Genomic DNA, 27,531 nt, shown 5'->3' on the forward strand with positions numbered 1-27,531 from the left:
GAATTTTGAAAGCAATACCTACAGTATGCTACCCTTATGCTCTCAAACCTTCTGTTTGTATTTTGCTCTGTTACAGACCTGACAATATTTTTGTTTAACAGAATTGTTGAAACTGTTCCTGCATAATTTTTTGTGCATATTTGTGCACCCTTGTTTCTGTAGATTACAATCAATCTGCACTACCTGTGGGTGGGACCTCTACAAGCTGTGGTGATTATTGTTTTCCTTTGGTACGAGATCGGAACATCGTGCCTGGCAGGTGTGGCAGCTGTTGGCCTCATGGTGCCTGTGCAGACCTGGTTTGGAAAGCTCTTTGGAATCTTCAGGTAAAGAACATTACAAGATACCTGGAGAGTTACAAGGTCATCTTTAATGACAGATAAATTTTCACCTCATGCACTTTGACTGAATGTGTCATCTAAAAATGTAGGCACTGCAGGTGTAGCATGCCTGGTAACAGTGAATACATTATCCACCAAAACCTGTGTTATCACCTTTGTTACCTTCTCTTGGTTTATGTCTGTTTACTTATTTTTCAAACAAAGTCCTGTTCATTTTGCTTATCTGCCAGTTAATGTAAATATTGTAGTTTTCCCAACATTATGAAAAATTGGAAACTAAATGATATTTGAATTGTATTTTTTGCAGGAGTAAAACGGCAGTCCTTACTGACAACAGAATCCGCATTATGAATGAAGTGGTGTCTGGCATCAGGATCATCAAAATGTATGCCTGGGAAAAACCATTCTCAGCCTTGGTTACTGAAGTCAGAAGGTAATGATGAAAATATATTTTGTAAAGTTGTAAAACTTTTACTGGGACCACTGGGACATGAACGTTTCATGTCCCAAATTTCATATTGTTAAAGGCGAGACACACAGCCGCATCATTTAGTGTTTCAACTGACACCTGTTGCACACACCAGTTTCTTTTCTGGGGAGTTGACACTCGACAATGCTGGAGAATAGGATAGTGCATTAAGACAATGCTGGTGTGTGGCTTCCATTGAAAACAGTAGGTGTGGGTGTTCTGACACACGTTTGACACTGCTGGTGTGTGTTGGCTTTAAATTATTTTGTTATAAAGTGTCAGCTAAGTTCAGATTTTGTGTTACTTTCATGCCAACTAAGCCTACCCTAAGGCCTTAACTGTGGAATTTGTGAAGATCAGTCTACTGCAGGTTTAGAAACTTGAGGAACTGGTTTCTTCTGATCTGCTGTGATCTTTATTAATGTGTAGAGTAAAATGACTAATTGGTGGTTCATTATCTTGTCAAAGTTACCTAACACTGTGGTTTCTGTCTTTATCCCTGAGGTGATGGTTTGAAATGATGAAAGGGTAAAGTGAAGCTCCGTCATTAAAGTATCAGTAATGTGCTGTGTGACCCGTGCGATCAATGAATCAGCATCATAACTCAGGATATATAATTACTAAATTCGCACAAATTGATGCACCAAGAGAAACACAAAAAAGAAGAGATATTACTAATAAGAGAAGTAAAATTTGAAAAACTAAAATGGATGAAATGTGTATTCATTGCCAGAACAAACCTCTGTTCCTCTGGAGTAGATCAGAGACCTTTTTGTATTTTGGCAATACAAATACAATTTAGGCTTCATAATTTAAATTGACTAGCGACTTAGGACCCTGTTGTGGTGGTGTTACCAGGTGCCTTTCATTGGCAGAGCGTAGTGAGCAGGAGGGAGCGTAGACCTGAATGAGGGAGTTGAGGTAGGTGGGAGTTGTTTTAGTTGCTGTTTTGTACGCGAGTGTCAGGGTCTTGAATTTGATGCGGGCAGCAACTAGGAGCCAGCAGAGGAATATCAACGGCAAGTTGACGTGTGCTGTTTTGGGCTGATTGTAGACCAGCCATGCTGCTGTGTTCTGGATCACCTGCAGAAGTTTCAACATACATGCGGGGAGGCTTGCCAGTAAGGAGTTGCAGTAGTCAATGCGTGATATTATGAGAGCCTGTACCAGGAGTTGTGCTGTATGGTCAGACAGGAAGGGTCTGATCTTCCTGATGCAAAAGAGGGCAAATCAACATGACCAAGCGATTGAGGCCACATGAACCTTAAATGTTAGTTGTTCATCAATCATGACACCCAAGTTTCTGGCAGACTTTGTGGGCATGAGTTGGATTGATTCGAGCTGGATACTGATTTGTTGTTGTATAGAGGGACTGGCTTGGATGACGAGGAGCTCAGTCTTACAGAGGTTAATCGGAAGGTAGTGTTCTTTCATCCATGCTGAGATGTTGGCAAGACATGACGAGATCCGAGCTGAGACTGTGTGGTCTTCCAGCTGGAACAATAGGAAGAACTGAGTATTGTCAGCATAGAAATGGTATGAAAAACCATGGGAACGGATGATTGTACCAAGTGAGGTGGTGTATATTGAGAAGAGAACCAATCATTGACCCTTGAGGAACCCCTGTGGATAAGCTGTGTGATTTGGACACTTCTCCCCTCCCAAGATACTCCAAAAGATCTCCCTGAGAGGTAGGACATGAACCAGCGGAGGGCAGATCCTGAGATACCAAGCTCAGTGAGTGTGGAGAGGAGGATTTGGTGGTTAACCGTGTCAAAGGCAGCTGGTTTGAGGCTTAATACTGTACTATTTCACTTAAGTTAAGTAGAGCCCCTGTCTTGTCTTTTAAGCATATCAGTAAAATCTTATGCCATTGAGTGAAACAGAAATGTGCAACTGCTTATCATCCTCATAGCTATAGAAATCAGTCCTGTGTTCCCCTCATATGTGTTGTCAGCATGTGAAGGCTGATTGGCATGGGTCCCAACACACAGCCTTGTGGTACTCCACGATGCCCAGAGGCAAGCATCATCTATGTTACCTTGAATCACTTTGATCTAAAGGTCTAGATTTAGCCATCCATCCCTTTAATGCCAGATCAGTATTGAACATCTTACCAGTGCTCTGTCTGTAAGCATGAAAGGTCACTACTCAAGAGTACCAGGTGGAAGGTTTAACTTGCATATCTTATTGCGAGCATCACTTTATCAACAATGATGAACGACTTTAAGGCATTAAGAGGCTGCGATACACTGCTCACCAGACAGGTACTCAAACACATCATGACTTAACTTATACCGAATCACCCTTATCCTGGTTTCTTTAAAGAACTCATCACTGTTTGATATTTAAATGTGAGTCAGTCAGAGTATCTTTTTGAAGATGGATTTATGGGGCGCATGGGGATTATTCTGATTAAAGTAACTTTTGAGAATTAACCACATTCCTTACTGCTTTGTTAAAACAACTGAGGTGGTCTAAGAGAGTTCCTCAATAGTGAAGAAGAATACACATTTTGGTACAGGCTTGAGAATCCACAATTTGGTAGAAACTTGATATTCAAGTGATGTCTGGGAACAACCCCTTGATCAACCATATGCCAGCTGTGTCTTTCCAGTCTCCTGACCCCGGCTGATTTGACCTTTTTGATCCTGCCTTAATGCAACACCCTCTCCTATTTCTGCCCCTTGATTTCACCTACCTGAGAGTGTTCCCCCCCTTACTATGTTACCTGAGAAGCCTCCCTTAATATGTTGACCCTTGATCTTGTATGCAACTGCCCTCCCTTCCTACCTTTTGTTTACCATTTGTTGATCACTGCCTTGATCCTTATTGTATAAAGTCTTTCCATTTTTTCTGCTCTGGGTCAGTCTACTGTATCAGACCAGCTCTGTGTCAGTAAGCTCAACGCATTTCTGGAATGCTATTAAACCACCACCACCACAGCAAACTTTGAACAAGGACTTGAGTGATTTTCTTCAACAATAGACATGCAGCTTTGATTTCTTCATTACTAGCATTTTTTTCTCACTTTTGCTAATGATAATCCTTTCTAGTATTTGCTTTGTTAAAACAACTGAGGTGGTCTAAGAGAGTTCCTGAATAGACATGCAGCTTTGATTTCTTCATTTCTAGCATTTATTTCTCACTTTTGTTAATGATAATCCTTTACACTGTTTGAACAGTAGTTAATACATCATCTCCTATAGTTAACACATCTCATAGGTCTTTCCAGGAGTGATACTCCACTCAAAACCGATCTTTTGAATATTAAATACCGTAGACTTGAAGGGTGGCTTTTACAAGTTTGCAGCTGCCATCAGCTTGTCTTCAGTTAGACACAGTGGATACCAATGATGTAAACTGAAATGTAATTTAATTGCTCTTCTCAAATAAGGTGATGAGGTATGAGGTGACAGAATTATTAGCAAAATAATAACACTGAACATTTATGTGTGGATGGACAGTGGAGAAGCGGATTAAGCTGCAGGTTTTAGTGTAGTTTCATGGCAACCCTTTTTTCCTCTTTGAAAACCTGGAATTCACTATAAAACTGTCATATATACAAGCTGACTGTAGCCACAGTGCTTTTTACAGCCACCCTTAAAGCTGCAGGGGGTGAGTGTGATTATATTAAAAAAAAAAGATTGACGTTACTTAAGCACACTTCTTAAGAAATCCATAGTTACTTATCACTCCTTTCTAAGAAACTTCAGTATCTGGAAATTGTGGCCCTGAAGTAATTAAAACCCAAACCCACTTACAAAACAGTGTACAATATTTTATGGTAAAAATTGCAACAGAATTTTACTGCTGATTTTTAAGTTTTATACAGTATAAGTAAAGGAAGAGGAATTCATCTTTTATTTAAAGAACAGTTCAAAGCCTGCTACATCTTCCTGGTTGCTCATTCATCTATGCCCAAAATGTGGACTTTGTCAGGTGTTGCCTGCGGACACTTAATATCAACAGTGGCATGCACTATGGCGGAAAAGGTCTGCTCTCACTCAAGAACAGCGAGCAACATTTATATTTCACATACCTGAACATTTAATAAAATGCCGAAGCCTCTGCAATCTCCCTCACAAAGAGGGAAAAGATTCAAAACTTATTGAACATTCTGTGCTCCAAGTATGCTTGGCAATAACTTTTATTACTCCAGCAGTAAGATGGCTTGTAGTAATGCCGGAAGCTACAATCATCTGATGCTTCTGCATGTCAGAACATACTGAACCCCATCTGTAACGGCTTACGGTTTAAAACATACAGGATAAGAGATTGTTTTTGACATCAGAATGTCATTAAACAGTGTGAAGATTCTTTTTTTTTTTTGTTGCTTTGAATGTTTCCTGTTACGTAGACCATGACTGGACTGCCAGACTGACTGGACTGCTGTTGTAGCTGTGAGTCCTCAGCCACAAGCTAAATGCTATTGTCAGCATGCTCACAATGACATAACATGGTGATGTTTAGCAGGTATAAAGTTTACCATGTTGCATGCTAACATTTTTTAGTAAGGACTAAACACAAAGTACAGAAGAGACTGAAAGTAATGTTAATATTTGCAAGTATTTGGTCATAAACCAAAGCAGTAAAATGCTGTAAAATATCCAGCAAACACCAAAAGTGGCTACAACACTGGAGGGTTATGCGTTGCTCAGTGTCTCCCAGTGCACTATTGCAGAATGAAAACTCAAACTCAACTGTGTACCTGAAACTTTAAGACACCACACTCATTTTCTCCTTTTGTTTTCTCTTCCCAGGAAAGAAATCATTCAGATCATGAAGAGCTCCTACCTACGAGGACTCAACATGGCCTCCTTCTTTGCCAGCAGTAAGATCATAGTCTTTGCCACTTTCACCGTCTACACTCTCCTGGGCAACACCATCACCGCCAGCAGTGTGTTTGTCACTGTGTCTCTCTATGGCACCATCAAGCTCACAGTCACCCTGTTCTTGCCTCTGGCTGTCGAGAAGCTGTCAGAGACTGAAGTCAGCATTCGCAGGATTAAGGTAATTCTGCTTTCTCTAATGAATTACAGCAGCTGTTTATATTTGTTTATAATTTTATTTGCATATGAGTTTAGGGGAGTAGCTGTTGACATTCTTTTATCTGGTTAGCAATTTTGTAATTTCTAGGATAGTAAATGACCTCATAAATCATTCATTATTTCAACAGAATCACTTGAGCAATTCCCAAACTTTCTGTTCACGCTTTCTTATTGTGAAACTGATAAGTTCCAAAATACATGATCACAAATCTGTCTCCCAGTTTGTATCTCGCAGGAAACTAGTGCAAGTCTTGCAAAACTTGGTCTTGTTTTGCTTTTCCTTATAAATTTAGAGCACACAATCACCCCTGCTGTATAAGCCTTTGTATCTAAGAGGGTTTCAGATCAGTCTGTCCAGAATGTAGTGTTTCATTCGGTGACATTTGACAGAGGTTACACACATTTGTGCATGTCATTAAAACCACTGAGCTTCTGGCACAAGAACTGTATCTAAAATTATTTAACCATGCTTGCTATCCGTGTCAGTGTCCTCCAGTGACTCAAGGCAAAGTGTTATTAGCAAACATGTATTACTTCTCTAGCAGCCATAATTTTTTACTGTACCTTAAAGACGTTTCTTCAATGACTTTGAACATTGCTGCAGCCCTGAAAGGATGGTACAAAAGCCACAGATTACACTTTAGTGTGTTGAATGGAATAAGACTCCCTCCTATGGTGGGAAACTAAACATTGCATTGAAGAAGGGACACTAAAATTTATGCCCGACCTCTTAAATAACTCTTGCTAGCTCAAGTGAGATAATGGCTTGAGGGTGACATGGGAAGATATATCTCATCTGAGCGTTAAATTACACGTTACATAATCTACTTCTTAACGACTTTTAGGAAACTCTTGACAGTGTGAATGATAAAGATAGGTTAGAGCAATGAACAGATTAACTGTGAAAGCTGTTAGGCATTTCAAGAGTTAATGTTAGTGAGAAATGCAATATCATAGTTAAAGGTATACCATGCAGGATTTTCCAAAAAAAAAACAATGTATAGATTCATCCAAAAGTAATCCCCCTCTGTATTTTCTTATTATTTTGCTGTGTTCAGGATGATTCTTGGCATCAATCTTTGGGCAGTGGGTGTGTAGCCCCTAGGCAATAACAGCGCGCAGGGTGTGAGGTCAGGACTCGTAGCGTAGCAAACCACACACGCAGAGCAGAGAGGCCATAGCCGACAGGATGAAGCTCTGTAATCACACAACAACCATCAATGTGGCACCTTCCTGCAGTGTGGTGTGGAGGTGGTGGTGACATATTTGTTTGTGCTTGAGAATATAAGTCCTGTGTATCAATCAGAAAATAACATTTTATTTATCTGTTTCACAGCTTTGTTCTTACCAGCGCCACCCACTCTCACTCATTCACTCTCTAGCTCACTTGACCACTGCTGCTCTCTCTCTCTGTGATCTTAGCTCAAGCTGGGGAGGAGGGGCCAACTTTGAATGCTCTGTGTTTACAAACACTAACTGATAAATCCTGCATAGTATACCTTTAAAACAACACAACTGTACACTGTATGGGTTTTGATTATAGGGTTTACAGTGTAAAGCCATGTGTGTCTATGAACTCCCTCTCAGAATTTCCTCCTGCTGGAAGAGGTCGACAGAAAACACGTTGGACTGACTTTGGAGGAAGAAAAGAACGAAAACTCCATTGAGATTGAGAAGCTTACCTGCTACTGGGATATGGTGAATATTTTAATCTTAAAGTCATATTTCACAGAGTGGTGTAATGTTATTTTAAAGGACATGGCTGTGCTCATATACTGTGCTAGAAGCCTTAAACGTACATTTCAAAGTGTAAAGGCCAGAAAGGCCCACTCATGATGCCATAAATGCCAAATCTGTCAAGTAACACCAGTTATAGCTGCATGGTTGATAGGGAAAATCTTGTATTCGTTGAATAATTGTTGGAGACTCCTCATGCTCCAGTTGATGCTTACTTGAATATATGAAGTTTATTGAGAACAAATATCTGATGTCAGAGAAGCCTTTGGCACAGTGTGCACATGGATACAGTCATACCAAAAACTTAGCACAAACAGGAAAACAATCACTTCTTATAGAGTTTCTCAGGTCACACCACCAAGGAGGGGAGAAACAAGGACACTTGGTATCAGAATGAACTCTAATTAGAAAATAATGCAGGCAGTTGTTGTTACCCATCCAAGGCTACCACCTTATCTCCCAGCCTGGTGCCATGAAGCTAAAACATCTCTTGTATGAGACCTTGGAGGCCCTGTAGATAAAAAGACTTAGCTCATAAGTTGAACATTGAACATCTCTGCTTCACAAATGAACATTTTTTTCTCTCACAATGGTTTTCTCCATTTTTTTTTTTGTCTTTTCCTTTCAGAGTTTAGACACTCCATCTCTGCAGAATGTCTCTGTCACTGTGAGGTCACAGGAACTTCTGGCTGTAATTGGACCAGTGGGGACAGGAAAGGTCAGTGCTTGTATAAACAAGCTTAGTTTATATGCTTAGTTTACATGCTTAGGTTACATGTGAATAGTTTGGAATGTGGCCTGCAACTTATTTAAATACACAGTTTATCTGAGCAGTAACAAAAGGATAAAGCATTGACTTAATTCACTGTCACTTTCTATCCGTCTCACATGTCCATAATATGCATGTTCCCACTAGTCATCCCTGCTGAGTGCCGTCCTGGGAGAGCTGCCTCATGAAACTGGAACACTGAAGGTCAGAGGGCAGCTCACCTATGCATCCCAGCAGCCCTGGGTGTTCCCTGGAACCATCCGCAGTAACATCCTGTTTGGAAGAGAGCTGAACCCCCGGAAGTATGAGCGAGTCATCAGTGCCTGCGCTCTGAAGAAGGTGAGATATTAACACTGTTGCACAACCACTATCAGGCTTTCATGTGATGGAGCACACCCTCTACTGGCCATATTGTGTTTGCGCTTGTAAACAGAACTGAGTAGGAACTGTTAATTGCCAAAGAGCAGCTCTTTATACACCAGCTAAAACTTAAAAAATATTGGTAACTTTTATTGTCTCACATTGTAACTTTGTTTCATGGACGAATGCTGTATTCAATGTCAACCTCCATCGTCTTTGAGTGCAGGACTTGGAGCTGCTCCCAGATGGAGACCTGACACTAATTGGGGACAAAGGAGCCACCCTTAGCGGGGGACAGAAAGCTCGCATCAACCTGGCCAGGTAAGAGGACGTTTATCTGTATTTTGCCGAAGGCACATTAATGAGAACTGATTTTGCATATTTGGCTTCGCTTTGTGGCTGCATGCCTAAGTTGGAAACATCAGAAGCAACAAGTAGCAACATGTCAGGTAACATTTGTTGAACTCTACATGTGTACACAAGTTAGTGTTTTTCTTGGCACAATTAAGAGACAATTGTTAATTTTACTGAAATAGTCTACTGAGATTATTGGCCTATTACATTTGTTGTACTTGTAATAAAATTTCTGTCTGTAGTTTTGTTCCCTGTGTTGTAACACTCCACACACTAAACTGGAAGTGTGTGTGTTTTCAGGGCTGTGTATCAGGAAGCAGACATCTACCTCCTGGATGATCCTTTAAGTGCTGTGGATGCTGAGGTTGGGAAACATCTTTTTGAACAGTGAGTGACGATTTTTTTGTCCCAAATCCATACAGACTAATTCTACACAGTATGTATAATACACCAGTTGTCATATACGGTTTTAGCAGTTAGAATACAAAAAGATAAACAAACTTTTTATACAAAGAGGAAATAACATTATGTGTGACATCAGACATCATACTGCAATTAATTAAACTTCACAATAGACTGCAAAATTTCCTTTGTGCATTGTATTGTGGGAGAATTCTGTCCATTGACGGCACATTGGAACAAGATCCATTATCACAACTGGTTTGAGTATACTTTATTCTGCTCAGAATTTAAAATGTAGTATGGTTTTGAGACACAGCACGCATTTAAATGTTTGGATAATTTACATAGTTTTAATGTCTGCCTCTGTGTTCATGATCAGGTGTATCTGTGGCCTGCTGAAGAACAAGTCCCGTATCCTGGTCACCCATCAGCTGCAGCATCTGAGGGCAGCTGACCAGATCCTGGTCCTCAAGGAGGTTTGTGCTCCCTCAGTGGAAAATATTTTGATAAAGCCCACTACTGCTTCTTAAACGTGTGCTTTTCTAAAGAGAACAAACATATTCCATCGACCAGTCACTCCTTCCACCATCTGCCATTGCAACAAACTGAAAGCTTCCGCTCTGTTTGCTCTGCAGGAACAGCACCTTCAATTTAGCGCCATAAAGCAATACCACAGATTTCAAGCAAAATCTAACTTCGTGGCTCTGTCAGTTTGAAGTTTAGAGGCTAGTATAAGTCAGAACTCTACTTCTAGGTATTGCTGTTTGTTGATGAGTTTTTTTTTTCTCTTTGTGTCTCCTAGGGTCATATCATGGCCAAGGGTACCTACAATGAGCTTCAGTGTTCTGGCCTAGACATCGTGTCCCTGCTGAAAAGCGAGGAGGAGCAGGAGCGATTGTCTGGGTCAGCTGATCGAGACAAACTGTCAATACACAGCCAGAGGACGAATTGCTCACACGGTTCACACTGTTCATACAGCAGCCTCCTGCCACCTGAGGGCAACTGTGCTGACCAGCTTCCTGTAGGTACATTTTCAAGATCCATAAATCAAAATTATATTGCTACTGTTAAAATTACAGCACAAGTGGTTCATTTGTTTTTTATTATAAAGGTATTCTGAACATTTTCCCTTTCATTTATTTGTCATTTTCTTTAGTGTGATTTTTGGTGAGTTTTCACAGGTTCATTCATACACCACAACTTACATTTTGACCAGCATGAGTTAAAATACTCCTGTATGTCTAGTATTGCAGTACAGATCTGTCGCTTAAATCGGCTGTTTCCTTGACTGAATCATGTTTAAAATATTGATTGGTAATTACTTGTATTTCAGGTTGAAGCGGTTCGTACCATGACAGAGGAGACTCGAGTTGAAGGAAATGTCGGCAGCCACATTTATCTCAAGTACTTCACTGTGGGCTGTAACATTCTGGTCTTGTTGGCTATAGTCCTGCTCAGTGTCATAGCCGAGGTAAGCCAGGCCTCAGTCCTACTACTACTGTTCATGAACTTTATTTAACCAGAAAAGTGAGGAGTTTGGTTCAAAATCTGCTAAAAGATGCCCGCTCTACTATATTGCCTGCTGGCATGAAAACACTGAAAAGCTAATATGTTTCTATATGTTGGTTTATTCTTTGTTATTCATTCATAGGTTTCATATATTCTGCAGGACTGGTGGCTGGTATATTGGTGAGCATTTTATCCATATGAGCGTTGTTAAATGTAGATGTACTTTTACTGTGAGCCTGGTCTGATGTGTTTATCTTGTCAACTAACAGGGCAAGAGGAGGAGAGCAGTTTCTCAACAGCACAACCAATGCTGTTAGTTTTAAAAATAATGCTAATAACGGGACTCGCATAGATCAACAGTTCGGTCTCACGTTTTACCTTGGCATTTATTCAGGTAAGCCTTCCATTCTTATATTTATCTAATATTTTTAACTATAGGAAGTCCATCATGCTGAATAGCACTTGTCCTTAGATTAAACATATGTTAAACGTTATGATCTAAAGAAGTCTTTCTGCTTTTGCTTTTAGGTTTGACAGCTGCTGCTGTGGTCTTTGGCTATGCCCGGAGTTTAGTGATCTTTCATTGGTTGGTGAGATCAGCTCAGACTCTCCACAACAGCATGTTCAGTGCCGTCCTCCGCACACCTGTTCGCTTCTTTGATGTCAACCCCATAGGTCAGCCCTGGTCAGAATTTAACTTTGAGTTTAAACTTAAAGAGTTAAAAGAGTCACATCCACTTAAAAATCATCCCAAAGTCCTTTTTAGGTTGTTTTCTAATGTGGGGGTAAACCAGGCTGCCTATAGCCAGTTGCAGTTGCAGTCGCAGTCAATTGCCTTAGGTTTATCTTCCAAAGACATATACTGCAGGTTTCACATACAATTAGTGCACATACAATTGTTGTTTATGTGAGCTTCACCTCTTGGAGCAGTTTAGCCCTGCTGGTAAAGTGAGCAGAGAGTATTTGTCTAACTAACTTTGCTTCTTCCTGCGTTGTAGGAAGAATTCTCAACAGGTTTTCCAAAGACATCAGCCAGATGGACTCCATGTTACCCATCACCTTTGTGGACTTCTATCAAGTGAGAAATTAAAACCACTAGATGAAGACTACTGTTTTTGCAGTTTATTGACTTTTGACAAGATCTTGTTTTTCTTAACTTTCTCAGTATTCCTCTGAGTGAGATGCTCGTTTTGTTGTAGTTATTTTTACAGAATGTTGGCGTGGTTGCTGTGGCGGCGTCAGTCATCCCTCACATCCTCATCGCTGTCATACCTCTGCTTTTTATCTTCTTGTACCTGCGGCGTTTCTACCTCCAGACATCACGAGATGTTAAACGTCTCGAGTCTACAAGTATGTTCATGCATTCTTGCACTAATTACACTATTTTGGCAGATGAATATGTAAACTGAGCTTTTTAAATACACAAAGCAAGGAGAACTGATACTGATGAATAACTGAAAAACTTTAAAGCCATTAGCAGCTTCTGACACATCTCACCCCCTCTGTGTCATCTTTCCTGCAGCTCGGAGTCCAGTCTTCTCCCATCTGTCTTCATCTCTTCAGGGTCTGTGGACGATCCGAGCCTTCAGAGCGGAGGACAGGTTAAAGAAAGCGTTTGACACACATCAGGACAGTCACTCAGGTTCTCCTTTACTGTTAATATTGTTTTAATGTTTAACATTTTAACCTGACAGCTGATGTAAAGTTGGATTTGCAACTGACAAAGAAGAATGTAATTATTATTGTTCCTTACTTTTGTCTCAGAGGCATGGTTTTTGTTCCTGATGACCTCCCGCTGGTTTGCACTTCGCCTGGACAGCATTTGCTCCATATTTATCATCGTTGCAACATTTGGCTGCCTCTTACTCAGAGACGGTAAGGACTGTTCATTTATCTTACAGCTAAGCTTCTTAGATCAGTGCAGTCTTATTACTGTAATAAGAGATTGTTTTGAAATCCTCTCCATAATCTGAGACATCTCCTCAATATAATGAATTATATTCCAGTCAGGACAATCTTTTTGTTGTATCACATGAAGCTGAAAAGGCATTAACCTGGTAAAATGGCCTTACTTGTTTGGTTTAGAAAATTGTCATTTATTAGATAACTAAAACCTTCTGCATAATTAATTACAAATTTATGACTGCTTTAGGGGCACTAGACAGGGTTGTTCCTTATATCCACTTCTGATCACATTGGCCATAAAGCCACTTGTGGAATCTATTCATGCAATACATTTAACAAGATCTCTCTCTATGCAGATGACATATTGCTGTATGTTGCACAGCCTTGTATTAACGTGCTAGTTATCTTTACTTGTACTACAAGATGTGTTAGACCAGTTCTCTTTTGGAACCTCCTTTGAATCCTTTACCTATTGGAGGTTGAATTTGTTAAAATTTTCTTTTTTTTCTAAAAACAGAAAACTTGTTTTGAAAATGATATTCCTTCCTCAATAATTGTACCTCTTTCTTCCTATATTTTTACTGTTGAACAATTAAACTAAGTCATACTTTAATTTCTCTCATACTATAAAAATCTCACTTGTATAAACCCAGACAACAATTTGGTCTGGCATTCCCTGATTTTTGCCTGTATTTCTGCTCAATCAATATGAAAATTGTCTCTGTGGCTGAACAATTTAAATGTCCTACTTGCCCTTTAAAACCTTGATGCTATACTTCTATCCCCCATATTGACTTCTCAAGTAGTGTATTTCTACTCTACATAGCACTCTAAGAGTCTGGAAACATTTATATCTGTTTGTTCAATAAAATATATTTTAGGAGAGATTGTTTAAACCACCATTGATACCAAGGCATTGCTTAGTGTGAGTCTAGCATTAATTGAACCTGAATGGAAGGCGTTTGAGAGAAGAGCTGGAAATGACACCCACTGACCTGCTGATGAGTTGTCAGTTCAGTCTAGAAAAGTGTCCTGAAGCACAGTCATTTTCAGTGTGTGTCTCTGTTTATTAGGGCTGGAGGCGGGAGAGGTGGGTTTGGTGTTGACCTATGCAGTCACACTGATTGGAAATTTCCAGTGGACGGTGAGGCAAAGTGCCGAGTTGGAGAACATGGTGAGTTAGTGTTTGGTAAAGAGGCTCAGTCTGTAACAAACTGGATACATAACTGAACCAAGGCTGAGATTGAATTGTGACGTTGGCTTGATGATGTTCTCCATGATTAAAATGATGTTGATAGATGAATAATGGATAGATACAAAGGCCTCATGATGCCTAGTGCAAGCCCAGCTGCTTTTGATTTATGGAAAGATTACCAAATGAATGAAAGTAAAGTCATTCTAAAAACCGAAGACAGAAAGTATGTTGGTGTTTTTAGGAGGAGCTCTTATAATGGAGAGAGCAGGAAATGGAGTGAATATATGTGTGAAGACACGAGGAAGCACAATTAGCTAACTGGAAAGACCCGTTTGTCTCCTCAGATGACATCAGTGGAGAGAGTGGTGGAGTATACAGAGCTAAAGAGTGAAGCACCCTGGGAAACAAAAAAGCATCCTCCTCCCGATTGGCCGAGCCAAGGCCTGGTGACCTTTGACCAGGTAAACTTCTCCTACAGCACCGATGGACCGCTGGTCCTCAAAGACATCAGTGCCACCTTCCAACCCAACGAGAAGGTGAGATATTCCAGATGACCACAGTCTCCTTTTTCAACACAAATCCAATCCAAAGCCGCACTGAGATTATGGGTGATGATCAGTCATAGTTTCTTTGGCTCTCCTGTGTGTCAGGTTGGCATTGTGGGTAGGACGGGTGCAGGGAAAAGCTCCCTGGTCTCAGCTCTGTTCCGCCTGGCAGAGCCACAGGGAAAGATCTACATTGATGGAGTTCTGACCTCTGAGATCGGCCTCCATGACCTGCGCCAGAAGATGTCCATCATTCCTCAGGTAAACATCAGCTGACTGCAACCACATGAAATCAGTTTGCCTAAAATGTTTTAGGTTTTTAAAACATAAAAGAACATCCATTTAATGTATTTTTTTTCATTTTCTGAGAATTAGGAATGCCATATCAATGAAAATATTCTGGTTTCTTTTGCCACATCCTTGTTTTTTGGTAGTAAGTTGGATTTTCATACTTATTTAGCATGTTTTTATTTAGAAGATACGACTGGCATTGTTCTGTATTTTTGCTGTTGTCAATAAATCTCATGATAAGACCAAAACCAACACGTTAGTCCACCAATACTTTCGACTTCCCTAACATCACCTAAAATGTGGCATTGCTGGTCTTTTTTATATTCTGACCATATAACCTTCTTGAATAATTCAATTGATGCAATATAAAATTTTCCAGTTTGGGAATTTAAGGAAATCCATCTTGTTGGTCTTCTTCAGGACCCTGTGCTGTTTACTGACACTGTGAGGAAGAACTTGGACCCTTTCAGTCAACACACTGATGAAGCCCTTTGGAAAGCTCTGGAAGAGGCTAGTATCCAATCAGCACACTCATGAGTTATTAGCTCACATCGTTTCACACATGCACTCTTCCCTGACCCTGTGTCCATGTTCCCTGCAGGTCCAGCTGAAGAGTGTGGTGGAGGAGCTGCCTGGGAAGCTGGAGACGGTTCTGGCTGAGTCGGGCTCCAACTTCAGCGTGGGCCAGAGGCAGCTGGTGTGTCTGGCCAGAGCCATCCTGAGGAAGAACCGCATCCTCATCATCGATGAGGCCACAGCCAATGTGGACCCCAGGTACTGCAGACAACCTCATGCACGACTCACAGGTCTCTGGCCTCAGATAGCCTTTGCAGTAAGATCCATATCTGAAGCTTTGTTTACTGTCATGGCTACAACTATCAGCTTTATTGGCCAAGCATGTGAACACATACAAGGAAAATACACTTAAATTCCTTCAAAGTCTCCACTACAAATATTGAGTCTGGACATTATTTATTTTATTTTAAACATCATTCTCCGATTCAATTCTACCAATGACCTTTTTTTGTTGTTACTGTGTGTCTGCAGGACAGATGAGCTGATCCAGAAAACCATACGGGACAAATTCAGAGAATGCACCGTGTTGACCATTGCTCATCGTCTCAACACCATCATAGACAGCGACCGGATACTGGTGAGTCCTCTCTTCTGTCTCAGTGAAACCTTATGTAATGTAGATAGTTTTACATTATTTTGTTCTAGCTTAATGCTCAACTCCATCTATATATATTTAACTTGTCAGCTTGCCACAGTATAACTTAAAGATGATGAAGATAAACCATAGTGCAGATTGTTCAAAGTGAGTTATTTTACTTTAAATAGTACTTAATACTACTCATCATAATAATCTACCTAGAGCTGCATGGACATGATGATTATCACATGACTTGGAAACTAGTTTATCTTGTAAATCCATTATTTCAGATTCATTATTGCATAAATGATTCTAGTTTGTGTCTCGCACTTGTACTGCTGATTTTGCATTTGGTTTATATTTGACTTACCTGAAGTTTTTTATGGTCTGAATTGATGTTTTTGTGAAGTACAGTAAATTTAATTTGTCCTGCATTTGTGGCATGTGAGAATGCTTCATCTACATTAATGCCACAGAGACACAATCCTGTAAGTTCAACACATCTGTCCATTAAACTGATGTTTACAGTTGGTCTTTATCCTCCTTTAAGGTGCTGGACAGTGGAAGCATCCAGGAGTTGGACTGTCCCTACACACTGCTGCAGAACAAAGAGGGTGCTCTCTACAAGATGGTGCAACAGACCGGCCGGGCGGAGGCAGCGGCCCTGCTGGAGTCAGCCAGGAAGGTGAGCTGAGCTCCAGTGTTTGATTATTTGCCATTAAAAATGTTCTTGTCATTTTAAAATATGAATGTTTATCTGGTTAAATGTTACATAGTTGATTAGTAAAAAAACAGGCTTGTTTGTAATGCCAGAGTTTGATCTTTTTTTTTTTTTTTTTTTTACATTTTTGCAGGCGACACAGCAGTCTTGACAGCCTGAAGCTGATGGAAGAGGATTTTGAAACAAGACACACTCCAGTTTTCAGATGTAAGTAGAATCCGAGAACACCCGAGCATTGTTTCGTTGAAGGAAACATAGGCCGTCCATCACACTCATAAACAAGAAGACGCAAATCTTTAACTTGTACTCTGTAACAAAAATCTACTCGCTAACAGTTAGAAACAATAATTGAGAGCAGGGAAAAGTGGACATTGAATTTTTACTTCTGGAGCAGTGGAGAAAATAAAAAAAATCTCATTGTTACATGTGAAACAGCCTGTCTTGTCACACAGCTGTGCAAATGAGTGATGTTTGTGAGGTCTGTAGTTACTGTTCTCATTTTAACTAAACATTTTCAGGATTCAGTGAATCTGATTTGTACCAAACTGTAAAGTCCAACCTGTGAGACTTCATGTTGACATGATGGTGTTGTACTTTTAATTGTAATACAAACTGTCACAATATGCATCATTTGTTTTGTACATCCTTTTTCTGATAAAAGTGACTTATTTTTTATTCTTGTCAGTACTGTTTTTAATCTTATTAGATAATAACAAGCTATTTGCTGAACCCATCATGGCAAATATCAGTGAAGTAACATTTACAGGTGTTTACAGTATTTAACACAACAAAAATATTCAAGTTGAAAGAGCAGAACAGGTTTTATGTCAGATGCCAAATTTAAAAAACATGTATTAGAATATATGAACAAGATTTGAACAATGAAACTAACGCATGTTATTCAACAGTGTCCACCTCTGTAGTAGCAGCTATATCCAGAGTGCCACTTGATCTTCTTCCCAGTAAACTCACTACAAGGTGGGAATATTTTTTATATAACGTCACCTTTTTACTGTTCCTGAAGGCTAGAACAACACATTTTCATAGGTCAGTAAATTTCAAGACATAAACATACAAAAACAGATTTTGACTGAAATTGCAGAAACATATGCGGCTGTGAAATTTGATTATCATTAATCTTGTGCAACAACGCCTACTCGTATTTACAAACACAAAGGCAACTTTAACTTTGGATAGAGATGTATAAACACTGTCACTGGTTAAATTAAAATGTACAAATCTGAAACAAGGCACTTAGTTGTTTAAGGATCATGCGGTCATTTAAAATTTCTTAAAGGCATCAGTATAGTGAGCAGCAATTTAACATGTGATAAATATGAGGCATAGAAAATAAATATAGTGATCTATGTCAGTTTTTACAGCAGTGATTTCCAAGCTCTCAGCTTGAAGGGAAACAGCGTAACGTGCGTATATTTGGCTCAGCCATTCAAAGCCATTCAAGGCCACACTGAGGCCGGAGCCGCTGTAGGTCGTCACTTCACCAGCTGGAGTGGATGATGGCTTTCTATCAAAGCCCTCTGTGCTTTCGGGGGCGTCACACAGCCCAGGCACTTTCTGCAGCCTTCTGGCAAAGCGGTCAGTCAAAGCCTCCCTGAGCTCACAGAGCCGTCTCAAAGATAACCAAGTTGCCGTCTGCAGTTTGTACGTGTCCGTTTGTTAGGTTTGGACGGCTTCCACTTTCATAAGCCTGAAAGACATTTTTGCTGAGTCAGAAATGTTTCACATTGTAAAATGTGTGTAAAGACTTTTTAAGAGTAACACTCACCTGTTTAGCTGCCTCTAGTAGAGCGGCTGCCTCCTGCTTGCCAGTTTGCCGCACCATTTTATAAAAGATGCCGTCTGGATCTTGGAGCAGGGTGTAAGGCTCATCATAGGCGTGGATTCTCCCTGCATCTAGAACCTGGAGACAAAACCAGGTCCAGCCAAGTCAAGTCACAGCTCAGTTTTGTGTGTTTGAGCTTTTCCAAAACATTTCATCCCTAACCTCCTATCGGATCTGTTAACCCCCCTCTTACAGTGATGTCACATTATATCTAGTTTGTTTGATCTGTGCACAAACATAAGAGCAACAATTAGTGGTTTTAAATGGAGTTGTGTGTTGGAACTATTTTGATGAACAGCAGCTGGATGCAGCATCGTGGAGTCTGGTCACAGTGAGATAACCGTGTCTGTACAAAGACTCATACTAAAACCTCACTGACCATATCTGACACTCTGCACTCTATAACACTGGGCAGATGTTGTTCATCAAGAAGTAGTTGAAGCACAAAACTGTTCTCACTTTTGTGTACGGACAAAACAAAGATATAATGTGTCAATTAGTGATTTTTTAGGTTAGTGTGTTTTTTTCACCCTGGACAGAGCCAGGCTCACCGTCTCCTTGCCTCCAGTTTTTATGCTAAGCTAATCCAGCCATGTCCTGACTGCAGCTCCCTATTTAACACACAGACAGAGTGATATCAGTACTTAGGTTGAAAACAACGCACTAAAGTGTATTTTCCAAAATGCTGAACTATTCCTTAAACTCAAGTGTTTAGGCTGCAAGACAGAAGGTAGTCTTACACTACTGACTGTCAGTGACACTACTGCCAGCACTCAGCTGTCCTCACAGTCTTTATTACATTTCACACTATTTCACACTGGCTTAACACAAAGCTGAACAGCAGTTGTTTAACGTGTGTTTCACCTCTGGCCGCACTGACGGGTGGTCAGTAGTGCGCTCCGTCGCACCTGTGAATTTAGTTTTAGCTGCCATCCAGCAGTGGAACTTGTCACCTTGTAGCACTGATGTAGCTGTGTAGTCCAGGTGTGGTCAGTTCACTCTGACATCTGCTGACTGAGACAGCACACTGAGTCTCACACATTACTGTGGTGCACTACAAACTGATCAACAGCCCACAAGAAACTCTCTTCAACCATGTTTTAACGAGCTGACAATGGATTAGTTTTATTACAGTCTTCAGATATTATTGCATGTATTAGCTCAACTAATTACTAGTTGTTCAACAGGTTTTAGTGTCCTCTGGCAGCATTTCTCTTTCAGCCAGGAAAGAGGAGATGGGATGTCAGTATAGTGGCTGTTGAACAACTAGTAATTAGTTGAGCTAATACATGCAATAATATCTTAAGACTGTAATAAAACTAATCCATTGTCAGCTCGTTAAAACATGGTTGAAGAGAGTTTCTTGTGGGCTGTTGATCAGTTTGTAGTGCACCACAGTAATGTGTGAGAAGTGACTCAGTGTGCTGTCTCAGTCAGCAGATGTCAGAGTGAACTGACCACACCTGGACTACACAGCTACATCAGTGCTACAAGGTGACAAGTTCCACTGCTGGATGGCAGCTAAAACTAAATTCACAGGTGCGACGGAGCGCACTACTGACCACCCGTCAGTGCTTCAGGGTGTGGCCAGAGGTGAAACACACGTTAAACAACTGCTGTTCAGCTTTGTGTTAAGCCAGTGTGAAATGTAATAAAGACTGTGAGGACAGCTGAGTGCTGGCAGTAGTACAGACTTCATACAGGGAAGAGTGTCACTGACAGTCAGTAGTGTAAGACTACCTTCTGTCTTGCAGCCTAAACACTTGAGTTTAAGGAATAGTTCAGCATTTTGGAAAATACACTTTAGTGCTTTGTTTTCAACCTAAGTACTGATATCACTCTGTCTGTGTGTTAAATAGGGAGCTGCAGTCAGGACATTGCTAGATTAGCTTAGCATAAAAACTGGAGGCAAGGAGACGGTGAGCCTGGCTCTGTCCAGGGTGAAAAAAACACACTAACCTAAAAAATCACTAATTGACACATTATAATTTTGTTTAACCCATAAACAAAAGGGAGAACAGTTTTGTGCTTCAACTACTTCTTGATGAACAACATCTGCCCAGTGTTAGAGTGCAGAGTGTCCCACAAACGTGGGTTGCCAGATATGTCATTGTGGTTTTGGAGTCTTTGTTCAGGCTCAATGTGACGAGACTCCATGATGCTAAAGACAAGCACTGCTGCTGTTCATCAAGACATAGTTCCAATACACAACTTCATATAAAACCACTAATTGTTGTTTTTACATATGTGGGCAGACCTGACAAACTAGTTGTAATGTGACAGCACTGTGGAGGTGTTTACAGGTACAGCAGAGTGCACTTACCCATCAGTAATAGTGAAACAATTTCAGATCTTATTGAAGGTAAGGGATGAAATGTTTTGGAAAAGTTCAAAACACAAAACTGTGGTCAAAGTGTGAACATTGTAGCTGCTGTGACTTGACTGTAGATAGTTCCAGCACACAACTCCATATAAAACCACTGATTACCACTTTCCATCTCCACTTCAGTACCGAACAGCTAATACTCAATGACACTCTGAGCCATGTGAGCTCTACTCCTCCAGCACTCTGCAGAAAACCTAGTGTACCTAATAAACTGACTGCTGAGTGTGAATCCTGTGCTCTAAGAAGTTCTGTAAGTACTGTTTGCTGGTATCAGTGAGGTGAAGAGGACTCACCAGTATCCGGTCGCTGTCTATGATGGTGTTGAGACGATGAGCGATGGTCAACACGGTGCATTCTCTGAATTTGTCTCGTATGGTTTTCTGGATCAGCTCATCTGTCCTGCAGACACAGAGCACACATTAATGACACACACAATTACATGAATAAAGTCTTTCATAAGAAAACAGCATTTCCTGGTAGCGTGATCTTTTGAATTTAGAACATACTGAGTTTACAGAAGATGGACTATCTGGATATTTTCATGAATTTTAACACTCCCAAATAAAAATACCTCCATTTTCTTACAGGCAGAATAGCTTCAAAGACAAAGTAACAGAGCTTTGCCACTGCTGGATTTTCTGCTATGATCTTCACGTTAACAATATACAGTATATTAACCTCCTTGAGTGTCACCACTATACTAATGTGCAAAATCAGAAGTTCTTGAGGATGATATTCCAGGGTCAGCTAAGGGTGATTCAGCTTGGATCTGGTGCCTAGTGGATATACTCTTTTCCTCCAGGAACACTAAGTAAACAGGTTTTGGAACAATGGTACTTGTTATGAAGCTGACTGTTTGGTACAGGCCATGATTTTAGGTGCAGAATGTGTCAAATTTCCCTTCAAGGATGGAAAACAAATCGACAAGAGTATTCCCTACAATTGCTGCCAATGAGGAGAGCTGTGTAGGTGGTACCTGGGGTCCACGTTGGCTGTGGCCTCATCGATGATGAGGATGCGGTTCTTCCTCAGGATGGCTCTGGCCAGACACACCAGCTGCCTCTGGCCCACGCTGAAGTTGGAGCCCGACTCTGCCAGAACCGTCTCCAGCTTCCCAGGCAGCTCCTCCACCACGCTCTTCAGCTGGACCTGCAGGGAACACGGAGACAGGGATTCATGTTATTAGTACAGAAGTCTACTGCTCCATGCCATGACACGACAAACTGCAGCTTACAGAATGACAGGACTGTGAGGACTGAAACATTGTGGGGCAGACTAGTCATGCTATTGTTAGGGCGATAATAAAAATCAATGAGCAGGTCTTCTTTATTACAGATAAGTTTTTTTGCATCAGTGTGACTACATTGATTTGTGAGGCATTTAAGTTACTGTTTTAACCAAAACAGACATTCTTTTCTGGTTGTTTTATCCATAAACAGTTTTTGGTTTGATTCTAGAAAATGTTCTCATACTTTTATATCATCTCAGTTGGATTATTGTAATTCACTGGATTCAGGATTAAGCTAAAAAAAAGGATCTTATGCTTTCAAGATGGTACAAAATGCAGCTGCTCGGCTTCTAACAAATACCAGGAGACAAGATCATATCACTCCTGTTAGAGCCTCTCTTCACTGGTTACCACTCAGTTTTACAATTGATGTTGACATTTTACTGACAACTTTTAAAGCACCTCATGGCTTAGCTCCATGCTACATTGCTGAGTTATTACTCCCTCAGATCTTCAGCCTCAGATCTTCAGGTAAGGCCCTTCTGGCTGTTCCTGTAAATCCCGGCTCAAATCTAAAGGTGACCGGGCTTTTGCACTCCCTGCCTGAAGATTTGAGGCTTGACTTCTCTAAACTGTTTATTACACAACAGGTCTCATCTGTTTTATTACTACGGTTGTTTTATTTTATTTCTATTGTCTACATTTTACTACCTAATTGTAGTACTACATTAAATACCCTGTCATGAAGAGGGCAGTTTATTCAGATCATTCGTCCCTAATGTTCTGTATTGGTGCTCTCTTGGAAATTAGCCAGTCAGCATTTTGAGGCTCCAGGTATCAATAAAAACAGACATGTGAGTGGAAGATGTTAGATTTCAGACTGCTGCTCAGTTGGGAACTTTAGTCAACATCCTGCTGCATTTTTTTCTTCACTTTTCTATTTCCTAATTATTACATTTTCAATTTTGCCTCATCACTCAAGTCACTGAAGTTGTCTTTACTGCTTTAGCTCGTCTTTTACAAGGTGTGAGGAGGGGTATTGTTCTAGATAACGGTGTGACTGACCTCTTGCAGAGCGTTCCACAGTTCTTCATCTGTGTGTTGGTTGAAAGGGTCCAGGTTCTTCCTCATAGAGCCAGTAAACAGCACCGGGTCCTGGAGAACAGGAGGGAAACATCAGAGGTTACTCTACTTGAAAAAAATGAATTAAAGTCTACATCCGAAACTATTTAAGTATTTTTAGAGGTTGAGGTGACATATTTCTGATTAATCCCTGTAGACTTTAAAGAGTGTCAACAAGCACTTGAGCACATTAAAATCATTAAGTGGCCAAAATAAAGCTTTGTAAGATTTGTCTCCTGTGATGGATAATCCACTTTCAAAAGCTTGTCAGTTCTTTCTAGCCCGACACCACAAAGCAACCTAATCCACAATTTATAGGGAAAAAAATACCAAAAAATACCACGAGACCTTCCTGCTTTGATGGCTGATTTGCTGCTACAGAACAAAGAGCCGTTTGTCTGTAAAGGATCAAAATACCAGTTTGTTTTGGGTCTACATATTCAGTCTCAGTCATTTCCACATACTGTGCTGGTCAAACAGCACATTTCATTTGATTTCTAGCAGGAACAAACAGCAGAATAATGTAGAACATAACCAGTTGTGAGCCTGACTCTGTTTAGAAAATGTTTTCCAGCAAGTTTCCTGCCATCCAACAGTGAAGACAAGAGAATTACAAAAATAAGACGGGCAAAGAATAAAAGTTAAACAAAGAATATTCTTCATATATATGGGCTGAAACCTCTATTTTTAAGAGTGAATTGTCAATAAAAGAATACAGCATTTAGCAAAAAAATACAAGCAGTTTTCGTTCACAAGGAAATATTTGTGTAAATGTTTAAATTGTAGTGTATGTACAGAAAAATGAGGTAGGTATTGGGTTTAATTCATTTATTCTACTTACTTTTACGTAGTTATGTCTTGGAAAAATAGAGCCAAGTGAAGAGGAGAGAAGTCAATAATATAGTCGATAGTACAAATGAATACCTTAGAAACAATAGCTTAGGTTTAATCTAGTGATAATTCATCACTCCAATCAATTAGCCTGATTTGTGTGTGAAATGCATGCAGTTTAGATTTTGGAATTCTACAAGTTACTTGTTGTGTCTTTATTGTTTTCCTGATAGCAAATACAAGAGGATGCTGTATGGACGACAGCAGACAATCAATATATTGTAGGTTGATTTGTGAATATAAGATCCAAAACTGAACATTTTGTATTTCCAATTCTAGTTGGGTCTGTGATTAACTGATAAACACACAGCTTTGTAGCACGGACTTTGAAAGGTTTAGAGGACTTATCATTTCAGTCACAGTTTACAGTTCATGTCACCCAGTATAATACATTGCTTCATTTGTACAGACTTAAAAAGCATCACTAAGCTGTAACAAATACAGGGCTGAACTCACATGTGGAGGTTTGAAGGTGACAATAACTGGTTGCATATTTATTTGTTAAGTTTACAACTAGGAAGAAGGACTAAGACAATGTTTTGATTTCACAAAATCTGTGGTTATATTTTTGTGTCACATAGATTGCAACTCCACCACCAGGCTTATCTGTGTGATAGAGTGATAATTCTCAATATAAAGAAAACTACTGGGGATACAAGGGGTTAACCATGATTCAGAGATAGCCAGTATATGTGCTTTTGAGTCCACCAGGAGCAGCTTAATTTCATCTAGTTTAGGAGTGAGGCTACAAACATTAAGATTGCATATCTGAAAGCCTCTATATATAAGCCTAATTGTGACAGGGTAGATTGAAGGGAGGAGTTGGCATATGGAGCAGAATTGGACCATGAAAAAGTCTGGGTATCACACTATCAACTGCCTGGTGTGATTTGAACTATATTGGCTATGAGGGCACGCACGCCAGATGCACCTGGGGTGAATGCCATCACTGTTATGAAAGGGTGAGCGACTCCAAAATAAACTAAAATCGTCAATAAAGATCATATCATGGGATAAACAAGCAGACTGTAACCAAGAATGTAAACTCAGAAGTCTGAAATGATCTGGGCTGCGAGTCTGGTCATGGCACAAATCCTGTGCTCTCAGTTTGAGCACAGTCAGCTGATGTTTACCTGAGGAATGATGGACATCTTCTGGCGCAGGTCATGGAGGCCGATCTCAGAGGTCAGAACTCCATCGATGTAGATCTTTCCCTGTGGCTCTGCCAGGCGGAACAGAGCTGAGACCAGGGAGCTTTTCCCTGCACCCGTCCTACCCACAATGCCAACCTGACACACAGGAGAGAACATCATCAGCTTAGGCTTGACATTATGTCAAATGAAATATATTAGGTCTTCTGGAGACAAACATGTCTGACCTTTTCTTTGGGTCGGAACATTGCTTTCAGGTTATGCAGCACCTTCGGTCCATCAGCGCTGTAGGAGAAGCTGACCTGGTCAAAGGTCACCAGGCCTTTGCTGGGCCAGTCAGGAGGAGGACGCTTCTGGGTTTCCCAGGGTGCTTCACTCTCCAGCTCAGTGTACTCTACCACTCGCTCCACTGATGTCATCTGAGGACAGTAGAAATGCAGTAGACACATTTGTATAGTACAGTTGACACCAGCTCAGCTCCAGACTGTAACCTGGAGGTCAAACACACTTCTGTCTTCATATGTAACCTGACAACATTTTACCTGAAGAGTTTAACAGGACTGTGATATGTATAAATATGACATTTCAATTAAACTTTGAGATCATCTCATCATAAAGTGAACGCTGCAACTATCGATTACTCTCATTAGATGAATTCATCGATTATTTTTTCAATTAATTCATGTAGTCTGTAAAATGTCAGAAAATTTTGAAAAATGTCCAACGTTCTACAGCCCATGGTGACTTTTAAAAATGTCTTGTTTCATCTGACCAACAGTCTAAAACCCAAAGATAATCAGTTTATTATCACAGAAGAGAATGAAACCAGAAACTATAAAGCTGGAAGTGATCAGTGATATTTTTTTTCAATTTTTGCTTAAGAAATTATTAGATTATCAAAAGTGTTGCCAATTAATTTTCTGTTGCTCAACTAACTGATTAATCGACTGATTGTTGCAGCTCTACTGTGTATAAAACTGGCAAACCCACCCTTTGTATTTGATTTTTAAATGTGTGAATAGATGTGTCCATGTAAGGACAGTATATGTAATGATTAGTTTAATGTAAGATAATTAAAGAACCAGTGTGTCTCAGCACTGAGGTTGAATGAGTTTATTTGTGTGCATTTCTTTCCCATTTTATTTTTACTTCATGCTTCTGCTTTTCCCTCTTAAACATTTGTTCTGAGGGATGAATGGTGAGTTTTGTGTCAGAGAATGTCTGTTTTGACAGATATAATGGAACTATGAATAACATTTGACATTTTGACGATTTATGCACCTGAATGTGATCCAAAGCCTAAAGATCTGAATAGTCAAGACTCACTCAGTTCAGTAAATTACACACATCCCATAAAATATCACCATAAAAATCAAAGACAAAATCTTACCATGTTCTCCACCTCAGCACTCTGCCTGACGCCCCACTGGAACATACCCATCAGCGTGACAGAGTATGTCAGAGCCAAACCCACGGAGCCAGCATCCAGCTCTGTGAGGAAAAAAACATTTGATATTTTACAAAGACATGCACTTGACCTTTTTAACATCACAAACAGTCAAATCTTCAGTCAACATCTGCTGACCCCCACAGTACCTCACATAGTCTAACACTATGAAATAAATGAGACTCTGGTGTCCCCTAGTGGTGATATCAAGATAAGACACTGTGGTGGACAGCTGTGTAAAGTCAGTGTTCAACATTAAAAGATAAAAGCTCCTCCTCACGGTCTCTGAGCAGCAGGCAGCCAAATGTGGTGATGGTAACAAAGATGGAGCAGATGCCGTCGAGGCGGACGGCGAACCAGCGAGACGTGGTCAGGAACAGGAACCAGGCCTCTGTTCAAAACAAGGAAGTGATGTGTTAATGGAACACTGAAGTGTCATATCGATTGTTGGTTTCTATAAATCCTTTAACAGTCCTTTTCTTAAGCTGGATGCTGAACAGTGAGTCTCAAAGTGTTGATGCTGACAACCTGAGTGCAGGTCCTGATGGGCATCGAAGGTTTTCTGGAAGCGCTCCTCTGCTCCGAAGGCTCGGATTGTCCACAGGCCCTGAAGAGACGAAGACAGGTGGGAGAAGACTGGACTCCGAGCTGCAGGGAAGAC

General features: G+C 40.4%; 2 protein-coding genes across 5 annotated transcripts in view; one reads left to right on the forward strand and one right to left on the reverse strand.

Annotated features, from left to right (window-relative positions):
- The window catches only part of LOC121892305 (ATP-binding cassette sub-family C member 4-like), a 27,221-nt gene extending 9,744 nt beyond the window's left edge, over positions 1 to 17,477 (forward strand). For all 4 annotated transcript variants that reach the window (XM_042405283.1, XM_042405280.1, XM_042405279.1 and 1 more), the window contains exons 6-31: positions 163 to 326; positions 649 to 774; positions 5,574 to 5,823; positions 7,449 to 7,559; positions 8,227 to 8,316; positions 8,515 to 8,706; positions 8,954 to 9,048; positions 9,382 to 9,468; positions 9,863 to 9,959; positions 10,286 to 10,504; positions 10,817 to 10,954; positions 11,135 to 11,172; positions 11,262 to 11,386; positions 11,521 to 11,667; positions 11,991 to 12,070; positions 12,192 to 12,342; positions 12,515 to 12,634; positions 12,757 to 12,867; positions 13,971 to 14,071; positions 14,437 to 14,628; positions 14,743 to 14,898; positions 15,349 to 15,438; positions 15,530 to 15,702; positions 15,976 to 16,081; positions 16,632 to 16,766; positions 16,936 to 17,477. In XM_042405283.1, the coding sequence (XP_042261217.1) occupies positions 163 to 326; positions 649 to 774; positions 5,574 to 5,823; positions 7,449 to 7,559; positions 8,227 to 8,316; positions 8,515 to 8,706; positions 8,954 to 9,048; positions 9,382 to 9,468; positions 9,863 to 9,959; positions 10,286 to 10,504; positions 10,817 to 10,954; positions 11,135 to 11,172; positions 11,262 to 11,386; positions 11,521 to 11,667; positions 11,991 to 12,070; positions 12,192 to 12,342; positions 12,515 to 12,634; positions 12,757 to 12,867; positions 13,971 to 14,071; positions 14,437 to 14,628; positions 14,743 to 14,898; positions 15,349 to 15,438; positions 15,530 to 15,702; positions 15,976 to 16,081; positions 16,632 to 16,766; positions 16,936 to 16,953 (3,312 nt within the window). In that variant the 3' untranslated portion in view covers positions 16,954 to 17,477. The remainder of the gene's footprint in view (positions 1 to 162; positions 327 to 648; positions 775 to 5,573; positions 5,824 to 7,448; positions 7,560 to 8,226; positions 8,317 to 8,514; positions 8,707 to 8,953; positions 9,049 to 9,381; positions 9,469 to 9,862; positions 9,960 to 10,285; positions 10,505 to 10,816; positions 10,955 to 11,134; positions 11,173 to 11,261; positions 11,387 to 11,520; positions 11,668 to 11,990; positions 12,071 to 12,191; positions 12,343 to 12,514; positions 12,635 to 12,756; positions 12,868 to 13,970; positions 14,072 to 14,436; positions 14,629 to 14,742; positions 14,899 to 15,348; positions 15,439 to 15,529; positions 15,703 to 15,975; positions 16,082 to 16,631; positions 16,767 to 16,935) is intronic.
- Positions 17,478 to 17,604: 127 nt separating this feature from the next.
- Positions 17,605 to 27,531, reverse strand: part of abcc4 (ATP-binding cassette, sub-family C (CFTR/MRP), member 4) — a 35,550-nt gene continuing 25,623 nt past the window's right edge. Inside the window, exons 22-31 of the mRNA XM_042405284.1 lie at positions 27,399 to 27,518; positions 27,151 to 27,261; positions 26,814 to 26,914; positions 25,651 to 25,842; positions 25,406 to 25,561; positions 23,325 to 23,414; positions 22,008 to 22,180; positions 21,325 to 21,430; positions 18,589 to 18,723; positions 17,605 to 18,510 (exon numbers count right to left, since the gene is read on the reverse strand). Coding sequence (XP_042261218.1) covers positions 18,421 to 18,510; positions 18,589 to 18,723; positions 21,325 to 21,430; positions 22,008 to 22,180; positions 23,325 to 23,414; positions 25,406 to 25,561; positions 25,651 to 25,842; positions 26,814 to 26,914; positions 27,151 to 27,261; positions 27,399 to 27,518 — 1,274 coding nt within the window. The 3' untranslated portion in view covers positions 17,605 to 18,420. The remainder of the gene's footprint in view (positions 18,511 to 18,588; positions 18,724 to 21,324; positions 21,431 to 22,007; positions 22,181 to 23,324; positions 23,415 to 25,405; positions 25,562 to 25,650; positions 25,843 to 26,813; positions 26,915 to 27,150; positions 27,262 to 27,398; positions 27,519 to 27,531) is intronic.

The sequence above is a fragment of the Thunnus maccoyii genome, chromosome 24 (assembly GCF_910596095.1).
Source record: "Thunnus maccoyii chromosome 24, fThuMac1.1, whole genome shotgun sequence".
Lineage (NCBI taxonomy): Eukaryota > Metazoa > Chordata > Actinopteri > Scombriformes > Scombridae > Thunnus > Thunnus maccoyii.